This window comes from Chrysochloris asiatica, unplaced genomic scaffold (genome assembly GCF_000296735.1).
Source record: "Chrysochloris asiatica unplaced genomic scaffold, ChrAsi1.0 scaffold00318, whole genome shotgun sequence".
Taxonomy (NCBI): Eukaryota; Metazoa; Chordata; class Mammalia; order Afrosoricida; family Chrysochloridae; genus Chrysochloris; species Chrysochloris asiatica.
Window position 1 is genome coordinate 214,206 of NW_006408836.1, and position 12,459 is coordinate 226,664.

Sequence of the window (12,459 nt, forward strand, 5' to 3'; positions counted from 1 at the left end):
ATCTTGTTTTATTGCACTTTTCTTAATTGCTCTTCTGAGATATGGTTTTTTCAGTTTGTGGTAAACCTGTGTCAAGCATTACTACAGGCACCATTATTTTTCAACAGCCCCTGTGTCACATTTTTACATTTTGGTCACTCACAATATTTCAAACTTTTTCAAAATGTTGATGTTGATATTGTTAAGTGCCATCAAGTCAGTTCCAATTCATAGTGTCCCTGTAAAAGTTTTCCAAGGAGTTGCTGGTGGGTTTGAATATCTGATCTTCTGAGACATGGTGGGGTTTTGTTGTTGTTGTTGTTGTTGTTTTTTGTGTGTGTTTTAAAAATTTTAGGTTTGTGGCAACCCTATGTCAAGCATGTCAACAGGCACCATTAGTTTTCAACAGCATGTGCTCACTTCGTGTCTCTCTGTCACATTTTGGTAACTCACATATTTCATATTTTTCAATAATGTTATTATACACTTAGTAGAGTGTTGCTGTTATTGTTCAGTGCCACCAAGTAGGTTCTGATTCACAGCAAGCTGTATTGGGTGTCTGAGGAGCAGCTGGTGGGTTTGAACTGCCCATCTTGTGATTCACAGTCCAGTGCTGATACTACACCACCACACCAGGAGTCCTAACAAAGTATAGTATAGTGTAAACATAATTTTTATATACACTGGGAAGCCAAATATTCCTGTGGCTTGCTTTATTGCAATATTCATTTTATTGTGATCATCTGGAACCAAGCTTGCAATATATCTGTTAATATTAAAAGCAATGATGTGGACTTACAGTTGCAGCTACAACTGCTCAAAAACCATGTGGTGTTACAAGCCAGTGAAAAGGGAAGGGGATCTCATGAAGGAAGTTGCTCATAGACCAACTCCAGAGCTCCATATCTATCATAAGATCCAGGACGTCAGTTTCCTGCACTTGCAAGTAAAAACATCAGATATTAAGGAAAAGACAGGCAATTTAGGAATCTGGAGATTGGACTCCCTCGACAACTATCCCGCCCTGGCAGAGTTTAGAAGGTGGGGCTAAAGCCAGCCTAGCTCAGAAAGCGGTGCTTTCAGCACAAAAAAGAGACTCGGGAGACTACACATTTCTCCCTCTCTTTCTCTGTGTCCCGTCTTCATTTCTCAGCCCAGACATCAGGCGGGACAGTTTTCCCACTGTATATAGAGCGGGAGCTTTGCGGCAATTTATGACATCACCCGCAGACCCATGAATCCAGAAGTTCCCCAGCTGAACCCCTCCCGTCAGTGCAGCTTGGAATAGGTTCCTACCATAAGTGACCAGTGTGGGGGTTCTAAGGCTGTGGGGCTGAGCGGGGGCGGGGCACCTTGCCTTTCTCCCTGGTAGCAGCTTGGCATTTCCAGCTATTGCCCTTGCAATCCTTGGCCACTGCACTGCCCGAGCTCCCTGCACAGCACCAATTCAAAGCGATCTGTAAAATCCCAGCATAACAGGACTCAACCATCCCAAGATTTGCACTGAGCACACACAGATAACTAACTGACCTTCAGAGAAAAATAGTGGTCGATCTTTCTCCCATTAACTCCCCAATATCTACCTGCACACCTCTAAGGTAGTGACTGGAGGAGGGGCCTGAGAGTGGTCAACCCCACCCCTTGCTGGAGGCTTCTAATTGCACACACACTGACAGTGCAGCACGGGACAGTCGACCACAGCTTCATTTCGGCTCCAAAGTGGTGATTTTTGTCTATGCATTTATATTACTTCTGCTTTTGGTCATTTTGATCACACATCTTTCCTGGAGGTCGGAGCTTTTTCTCCCTACATTTTCTAAGAAGAGACAGCAATCATGGCCATATAGCCAAGCTATAAGCATACCCCATAATATTCCACCACTAAGACAGGACCCAACAACACCCGCTAAATATTAAATGTGATAAGGTAAGCCTATCTCCTGATCATATTCACCAGGAGACACCCAGTAATGAAACAATTAACATTGAAGCATTCACTTAAGCTTAAAATAATAATAATAATAATAACAAAAATAATAACCATGATGAATAAGAAGCAACAAATCTTATCAAAACAAGTCCAAAAAACAGAAGAAAGTAGCTGATGCAAATGAGCTGGAGACAGCACAAAGGCTTTATAGAGGAGGAAGAGCAGTTTCTAGATTTGCCTGAGAAGGAATTCAGAAGAATGACATGGAAACAAATTTAAATGCTCTGAAAAGGGGTGAAGGAAAACAAACAAGAAGTACGGAAAGTACTACAGGAGCAATAAAAAAAATTGATACAACATAAATTCAAAACCTGCAAAAAGATGTCTAGATGATCAATAATAAGAAATCAGAAATGGACAATACGCTGAAAGGGGAAAGGAGCAGATGGAAGCCAGAACTAGTGAGCTGGAAGACAAATCTCTCAATACTGCCAAGATAGAAGAGCAAGCAGCTAAAAGGATAAAAAATCTGAAGAAAGTCTAATATTCATGCTGGATAACATGAAGAGGAATAATGTAAGAATTATTGGCATTCCAGAGCAGGAAGAATCTGAGAAGTCCACAGAAGAGATAGTTGAAGAGCTTCTGGAAGAAATTTCCCTAACATCTTAAAAGATGAGAAGATAAGCATTCAAGAAGCCAAACGTACCCCAGCAAGGATAGACCCCAAAATAAAGTCTCCAAGACATATAATAATCAAAACTCTTCAAAATCAAAGACAAGGAAAGAATACTAAAAGCAGCCAGGGAGAAGAGAAATGCTATCTTATTATTCTGATATCTTTACAAATTACTTATAAAGGCAAGTAAATTAGATTAAGCTCTGACTATTCAGAACAATCCATGCAGGCAAGAAGGCAATGGGGAGACATATGCAAACCCCTACAAGGAAAAAAAAAATGCCAACCAAGAATTGTCTATCCAGCAAAACTATCAATCAAAACATTCCAGGATAAACAGAATCTAAGAGATTTTATCAAAACCAACCCAGCACTTAAAAACATCCTGAAGGGAGTTCTGTGGACTGAAAACCAACAAGAACAGACAACAAACAGAGGTTGACAGGCGTGGCAACACCACCTAGAACTCAGTCAACAGATAGCAGAGTCCAGAAGAGAACAAGACTACAACAACAAACTCAAAAGAGCTGGGAGGTCAACTAAAGACCAAAAATATATCAATGTCAAAGAAGGGACAAACGTAGCAACAGAGACCCAGGTGGTGAGGATGCCAGATAAATTACAGGATACAATGGATTTTCTTAAATTCAGAAAAAAGTTAGGAGACTACAAGGTAACCCCAAAGAAAATTAATACTTCACAACTTATCATAAAAATAAATTCCCAAGCAGAACAAGCGAACACTGACACTAAGAAGAAACAGACAAGAAATAGCACAAAAAACACAAACCCAACAATAGAAGGAATGCAGAACAAAAGAGCAAACAACACCACCAAAAAAGTAACATAATGGCAGCAATTAATTCATACCTATCGATGATTACATTGAATGCCAATGGATTGAATGCACCAGTAAGAGGCAGTGAGTGACAGAATGGATAAGAAAACAAGAACCATTAATATGCTGCCTGCAAGAGACACACCTTACACACAAAGAAGAAGAAGGAAAAAAAACAGACTAAAAATTAAAGGATGGGAAAATTTTACCAAGCTAACTACAACAATAAACAAGCAGGAGTGGTAATACTAATCTCCAACAAAGTAAACTTTAAGATAAAAACCAGCATAAGAGACAAAGAAGGACACTATCTTATGATCAGAGGGTCAACTGAACAAGACGACTTACCATAATAAATATATACACTCCCAATGAAAGTGCACCAAGATACATGAAGCAAACCTTACTGGAATTGAAGAAAGAAAAAAAGAAATCTACAATTATCGTGGGAGATTTTAACACACCACTCTCGAAAAGGGATAGAACAACCAGAAAGAAACTCGACAAAGCTACAGAGGAACTAAACAACACAATCAACAAACTTGACCTCATAGATGTATACAGAGCATTCAATCCAACAACAGCACAATACACATTCTTCTCTATTGCTCATGGAGCATATTCTAGAATTGACCATGTGTTAGGTCACAAAGCAAGCCTCCATAAATTTATGAGCATCAAAATTCTACAGAGCATCTTCTCAGACCACAATGCTATAAAACTAGAAATCAATAATAAGAAGACCAAGGAAATAAAGTAAAATACATGTAAACTGAACAACACCCTGCTGAAAAGTGATTGAGTAAAAGAAGAAATTAGTGAATTCACAAAGTTCCTAGAAACAAACGAGAATGAAAACACAACATACCAAAATATTTGGGACATGGTAAAAGCAGTGCTAAAAAGACAATTTATTGTGATAAATGAGCACATCCAAAAAGAAAAAAGAACCAAAATCAACACATTAATACAGCATCTTCAACAATTAGAAGCAGACCAGCAGAGGGAAACTACAGTCACCAAAAGAAAGGAAATAATAAAGATAAGAACAGAAATAAATGAGATGGAAAACTGAAAAACTATAGAAGGAATCAACAGTACAAGAAGCTGGTTCTTTGAAAGGATTTATAAAATTAGACAAACCGTTGGAAAACCTAACAAAAGAAAAGAGGGAGAGGACACAAATAAATCACAGTAGAAACCACATGGGTGAAGTCAACAGAACCAAACAAAATAAAAAAGATAATAACAGAATACTATGAAGAGCTGTACTCCAACAAATTCAAAACTTAGATGAGATGGATATATTTCTAAAAAAACACAACCTACCTAAACTTACTGAGAATGAAGTAGAAAACTTGAATAAACCCATAACAAAATAATAATACAATTTTTATGAAGCAAGCATAACCCTCATACCAAAACCAGGAAAGGACATCACTAAAAAAGAAAACTATAGACCAATATCCCTCATGAACATAGACGCAAAAATTCTCAACAAAATCCTAGCCAACAGAATCCAACAGCACATCAAAAAAATTATACGTCATGACCAATGACTTTCATAAAAGGGATGCAAGGATAGTTCAACATTAGAAAAACAATCAACGTAATCCACCATATAAATAAGAAAAAAGAAAAGAGCCACATGATCGTATCGATTGATTCAGAAAAGGCATTTGACAAAATCCAACATCCATTCTTGATAAAATCACTCGACAAAGTAGGAGTTGAAGGGAAATTCCTCAAAATAATAAGAACATATCTACAAAACCAAGAGCCTATATAACTCTCAACGGAGAGAAATTGAAAGCCTTACCTCTGTGAACAGGAACCAGACAAGGATGACCTCTATCACCACTCCTATTCACTATTGTGCTGGAAATTTAAGCCAGAGCTATACGGCATGATACAGAAATTAAGGGCATCCAAATTGGCAAAGAGGAAGTAAAACTCTCTTTATTTGTAGATGATATGATCCTATACATAAAAACCCCCAAAGACTCAGTAAAAAAACTACTAGACCTCAACAAAAGATTCAGTAAAGTGGCAGGGTATACGATCAACTTACAAAAATCAGTTGGAGTTTTCTATAGCAACAGCGATAGCAATGAAAAGGACATTAGGAAAGCAATACCATTTATAATAGCCGCACAAAGGAGTAAATATTTAGGAATAAAAGTAACAAAGGAGTTATACAAAGAAAATTATAAAACACAACTACAAGAAACCAAAAGAGACCTACAGAAGTGGAAGAACATACCATGTTCCTGGATAGGAAGACTCAACATCATGAACATGTCAATACTCCCCAAAGCAATTTACACATACAATGCAATCCCAATCCAAATTCCAACAACATTCTTCAAAGAGATGGAAATGACAATTACTAAATTTATATGGAAAGGAAAGAGACCCAAGATAAGCAAAGCACTGCTTTAAAAGAAGATCAAGGTTGGAGGTCTCTCACTCCCCAATTTCAAACTTTACCACATGGCAACAGTGGTCAAAACAGCCTGGTACTGGTACAATGAAAGATATATTGATCAATGGAACAGAATCAAGAAGCCAGAAACTAACCCAACCACATACAGCTAAATGATTTTTGACAAAGTGCCTAGGCACTTTGCATGGGGAAGAGAAAGTCTCTTTAAAAATAGTGCCACCAGAACTGGAAAGCAATATGTAAAAGACTGAAACAAGACTTTTGTCTCATGCCCTATACAAAAACTAACAGCATGGATTAAAGATCTAAATGTGAATCCCAGAATTATCAAGGTCATCAATGAAAAAATAGGGACAAATGTGAGGGTGCTAATTCAGGGCATATACAGACTACCACACATTTTGAAAAGTACACAAACAAAAATAGACAAAATAGATAAGTGGGACATACTAAAGCTTAAAAACTTATGTGCATTAAAAGACTTCACCAAAAGAGTAAAACGGGAACCCACAGAATGGGAAAAAATCTTTTGCAATGACACATCAGATAAGGGACTTATTTCTAAAATATATAGGACACTACAACACCTATACAAGAAAAAGAAAAAATAACCCAATTAAAAAAATGGGCACAGGACATAAACAGATACTTCACCAAGGAGGAGATCTGGGCAGCCAACAAACATATGAAGAAATGTTCATGATCACTAGCCATCAGACAGATGCAAATCACAACAACAATGAGATATCATCTCACACCAGCAATAACAGCAAAGATACAAAAGGCAGAGGACAACAAATGCTGGTGAAGATGCAAAGAGACAAGGACACTCCTGCATTGTTGGTAAGAATGCAAAATGGTCCAACTTCTCGGAAAGCAATATGGCACTTCCTCAGAAGGTTGGAAATAGAAATACTGTATGACCCAGCAATCCCTCTACTTGGTATCTAAACACAAGAAATACAAGTCAAAACATGAGTAGATATATGTACACCAATGTTCATAGCAACACTATTTACAATAGCTAAAAAATGGAGACAACCAAAATGCCCATCAATTGAAGAATGGATAAACAAACTATGGTACATATACACAATGGAGTACTATGCTACCTTGAAGAACAACAAGGAAGCTGCAAACCATTGCATAACATGGATGAACCTCGAGGACATTATGCTGAGTGAAATTAGTCAATCACAAAAAGAGAAATATTGCATAAGACCATTATTGTAAAAGACTAAGAAAAAGAAGCCACCCAAAAGGGAGGAAGAAAACAAAACAAAACACAAAACCTAAAAATATAAGTGCTAATAACCAGTACTTATGGGAAGAAAGAGTTGGGGAGGGAGGGGAAGAAAGGGAACCAGGTAGGTAATAGACACAGAAGAGCCTGGGAGCGGCCAGTGAGGGGAGGTTGGCAAACTCAAGAAGGGGGAGGGGAAAAAGAAGATCAAGGTGGATGGAAGAATGGTCTTCCAGGTTCACATGGGCTAGATGAGACAGAGCTAAATGAAGAGGTATGCACAACCCTGGAATAACATGGCTTCAGGATACAGGGATTGAGGCATGGCTTCAAAGGGGAAAAGAGGGAAATAATGCTAGGATGCTTGGCCGTCTTTGAATCTTGTTCTCCTTTGCCTACCATTGTGAAATAGACACTTGAGGGAGGGGGAACAGCCAGAAGCATCACAGCAGAAAACATGTGGGCTCGGATACAACATATACCTAACTAGAATACCTTGGCTGGGACAGGAAACAGCCCAGACCCAAAATGGTGGTGGGACTATGATGACATGGACAGATGGACTGGCTGGGGACACGGGACTCAGGGAGGGAGAGGAGCTGTTTGCTGACAGCCAGGGGAGGGGCGGGCCTGTGTGGGTATCCTTTGGTTATTTGATGAGGCACAGAGGGGATTTTAATCACTGCAATGAAATGAAACATGATAGGATGAATGTGAAACTGAAGTTGGACAGAGGCAAATAATGATGCATGCAAAACATTGGAACATCAGGGCTCTGGAATACAGAGATTGAAACATGGTTTGAATAGGGAAAAGGGGGGAAATAATGTTAAGATACTTGGCTGTCTGCTGAATTTTGGTTTCCCTTGCATATCGCTATAAATAGACACTGGAGGGGGAGAGAAAGAAATAGCCAGAAATACCACCATAGAAAGCTTGTAAGTCCATCTTCTGCCTATAACTGATTGGGATATCTAAAAGGGGGATAACAAAGTGCCCAGTGAAGAAGGCTTCCTGGAAGACCATAGATGGAATCCTGAATAATATCCAGAATCTTCTGAGGGGAAAGGTCCACTTGAAAGCACAAGCATACCAGCCTGGTGTGGCCAGAAGAACAGAATATATGTCTTGAAAGAAAGACTGACAGGAAAAATACAAAGCAATATAGGCAGGCCAACTGATTACTACAAGAACAAACAAGTGGCTCGCCCAGGAGACATCAAGGCAAGTGGATGGGTCCCCCTCAAGGCAAACCCCCTTCTAAGACTAAGCCTCAGTGGGAATGCATGCTCTGATTGGTGACCACTTTCATCACTGACAAGGGGAAGTGAGGGAAAAACAGCAATAAAGCTAGAAACTAAGCCTTACAATGCTCAGTAGACGCCTGTGAACCCAGATGGAGACCTGGTTGGCCAGCAATGTGCCAAGTCCAGGGAACTCTTGGACCTAGAGTTAGCGACATGGCCACAGAGGACTAGAGTGAACAGTGAAGCGTCCAGTTGATAAGAAGAGAGGGCACATGCATAAGTACACCCACACTTACAGATAATGCCCACTTAACCTGGCTTCAATGGCTGGATGATCAGAGCTCAAACAGAAGAAGAAAGAAGAGGGAATAAAGAATAATCTGACACAATTTGATGAACGTGACACACACCTATGGAAGCAATAGCTCAAAAGAGTGAACAAATCTTCACAGTGAGGATCATTCCCACCTCCTCCACACATGGAGAGGACAGGGATAGGCAACTTGGGCATTGCCTACCCAGAATGGGGGTGGGCGACAGAGTCAAGAAGTGACTAGCTTACAAGCTTTCAAGAGGGAACCTAGATTCAGAGGGCATGCAGTAAGGTGGAACCTCCACTGAGTGGTATCCATTCTGCCTAGTCAGGACTGACAAAGGGAGATGCAGATAGGTCCCTTGTGTTACAATAGCAAATAATTGTTATCAGGACTGATTGTAAGGGCTGGAAATGTAAAGGTGAACATTTTGGGGCAAAGTAAGGGGAGTGATTAACCTTTCAGTATAGGAACGGAGGTCCCTGGGACCATCGAAGGAGAAAAGCAGAGACATGAACCCTACCCAGAGAAGCAGTGATGCCAGGGATGGAGGCAGAGACAATGGCATGGGGAGATGGAGTGGCTGGAGACTTTGGACCTGGAGAGAGGGGTGGTATGCAGATGACAGGGGGGCAGGCTTGCAGGGTATGCCCTTTGGTTGATCGATGATGCATGGAAGGGATTGTAACCATGGCAAGGAAACGATATACGATGGGATCAATGTGAAGCTGATGTCCTCCCATGTAAACTATCACATAATTCACAATCAAGCATTTAAAAATATAAATAAAAGCAATGATGCAAATTTGAGGTCTTCTGATTCCCAATCCAGAGCTGCCCCTGCCTCTAGACAAATCTGTGCGGGGAGCAGTATTTGTCTAAGAGTACAACAGATAAGTGATAATACTGATAAGCAATAATGCACAACTAAATGAATAGTATCAGTGGATAATAGAATTAGGAATAGAGCTTCTGCATTCCACTGTTCTGTGACTTTCATTTTTCAACTAGGACAAATAATTTTAAGATTTGGTAAAATACAAATATTTAAGATTGATGTCGAGAGTTTTCATCTTACCTTTTACCTAGATAATTAAAAAAATAAATAAATAAATTGTAATGATACTGCTGGTAGCATAGTGGTTATGAATAGGGCTGCTAATCTTACAGTCAGCAGTTCGAAACTACCAGCTGTTCTGCAGGAGAAAGATGAGGCTTTCTGCTCCCATAAAGATTTATAGCCTCAGAAACCCTATGCAGGGTAACTATGAGTTGGAGCCGACTCCACGGTACATAGCAACAACAAAAATACTGCTTAGATAAGAATTTAGCAGACCTCACAAAATACGTTGTTTGACATAAATTTGTAACAAGTCCTGGAAATTAGTTATAATTTCATTATATCAACATCATTACGTTCAAGTCTGTTGAGCATTAATTTGGTCTTGGTGTGTCACTACAGGATAATGTGCTGGACAGCAAGGTCATTTTGAACTGCAAGGTCAATGGTTCAACCTCACCAGCCACTCCTAGGAAACCCTACACAGGGTCTCTATGAGTCATAACTGGTTCAATAGCACTTGACCACAACAATTACAAGATTCAGTATGCACTTGTGTTTTTGCTGCTAAAGATGGCTCAGAATTTATCATTCATGCACTTTAGGTTGTCTCTATGATGTGCATCATGTGGCTAAATGTGAAGCAGCAATGCAATATAGAGTGGCATAATGGTTTCCCTTGGGGTTCTTCATGCAACTATCCATCACATGTCTATGACCTACCCAACCTGGTATATTTTCAATGCAATTTCTGATTACGTTTTTATATTCAGTTGGTAGTTTTCCTAATTTCCCTAAAGTTTCTACAAATGGAAGATAGCTCTTGAAAAACTAATTTAATCATTAAATAGTAAAACATATTTCTAACATTGCCTACTGGCTTAAAGGTTGGCAGTTCAAATCTACCCTGAGAAATATGGGGAGATCTCAGCATTGAAAACTCTATAGTAGATGGATCTTGGCAGAAAGCAGAGAATACCAGAAATATCTTTATTTACTTTATTGACTAGGCAAAGGCTTTCAATTCTGTGGATCATGAAAAGCTAGGGACAACATTTCAGAGAATGAGTACTCCAGAACACTTAATTATGCTCAAGAGGAACCTGTACATATACCAGGATCGAACAGAACAAGGGAATGCTGAATTGTTTAAAATTAGGAAAGCTGTGTGCCAGGGATATAGTCTTTCACTGTATGTTGAGAAAATAATCCAAGAAGCTGGATTATATGAAGAAAAACATGGCATCAAGATTGGAGGAAGACTTCATTAACAACCTGCAACATGCAGATGATACAAACTTGCTTGTAGAAAAAGAAGAGGACTTGAAATACTTACTGATGAAAATCAAAGACCATAGTCTTTCATATGGCTTGCATCTTATTATAGGCAAAAACTCCTCACCATTGGACCAATAAACAACATCCATATACATGGAGAAAAGATTGAAGTTGTCAAAGATTTGATTTTGCTCAGATCAACCATCACCACTCATGGCACCAGCAGTGAAGAAATCAAATGACATATTGCCCTAGGCAAATCTCCTGCATAAAACCTCTTTAAAGTGTTAAAGATCAAACATATAAGTTTGAGGACAAAAGTGTGCCTGACCCAAGTCATGGTATTTTCACTAATCTCATATGCATGTAAAAATTGGACAGTAAATAAGAAAGATCATAGAAAAGTTGATGCATTTGAGTTATGGTGTTGGAAAAGAATATTAAAAGTACCAAGGATTGCCAAAAGAACAAAAAAATCTGTATTGGAAGTACAGCCAGTATGATCCTTGGAATCTGGGATGGTCAAACGTCATCTCCATACATTGGGCATATTGTCAGGAGGGAACAGTCCCTTGTAGAAGAATATTATGTTTGATAAGGTGGAGGGTCAGAAGAAGACCCCAACAAGATGGATTGGTACAATGGCAGCAGCAATGGGCTCAAATGTAGAAACACTTGTAAGGTTGGTGTAGGGTGAGGCAATATTTCATTCTGTTGTCCATAATATCACTATGAGACGTTATCAATTTGGTGGCATTTAACAATAGCAACAACAGTGTCCTTACACAATACCCTCCAGCTCTAGATACCTAGGACCCTCATAACACCCAAAGAGGCCATATAACACCTCCCTTGATCAAAAAAACATTTTCTTCCCAAATTTATGCTCTACTTTAACAATTGTTCTGATGTTGTTTAACTACATAACCATCTCAGCATAGGAAACATCAGACTTAAACCTGGGAGAAAAGAAGCACTTTGAAGAGTAATACCTTATTTTGCAAATCTACATAGCTGTGTGCCACACTGTAAGTGATACATTGTCTTCCCTAGTCACTGCTGTACTTGTTTAGGGTTTTATGTTGAGTGCTATAAATTTGATTCCAATTTATAGTGACCCTATAAGACAGAGCAGAACTACTCTTTAGGGTTTCTGATGGCACTGTGGGAAACGCACTGGACTTAAAAGCTCTGTTTGAACCACAAGTTTGGTAGTGCAAACTCACCAGCGGCTCCTTAGAAACCCTATGCAGGGTCACTAAGAACCAACTTGATGGCACTTAACAACAACAAATTTAACAGATGCAATCTGCCACACCTTTTTCTTGCATAGAAACTTGTGAGTTCAAACAAGCAATCTTTCAGTTTGCAGCCTATTGCTTAACCACTGAGCTGCCAGAAAGCCTCAGATTTAGATTGGAATCTCTTAATAAGCTGATTGTTGT

General features: G+C 39.2%; 1 protein-coding gene across 1 annotated transcript in view; it reads left to right on the forward strand.

Annotated features, from left to right (window-relative positions):
• The first annotated feature begins 805 nt into the window (after positions 1-805).
• Positions 806-12,459, forward strand: part of LOC102816844 (PRELI domain-containing protein 1, mitochondrial-like) — a 56,441-nt gene continuing 44,787 nt past the window's right edge. The window contains exon 1 of the mRNA XM_006875297.1: positions 806-1,020. Within this exon, the coding sequence (XP_006875359.1) occupies positions 806-1,020 (215 nt within the window). The remainder of the gene's footprint in view (positions 1,021-12,459) is intronic.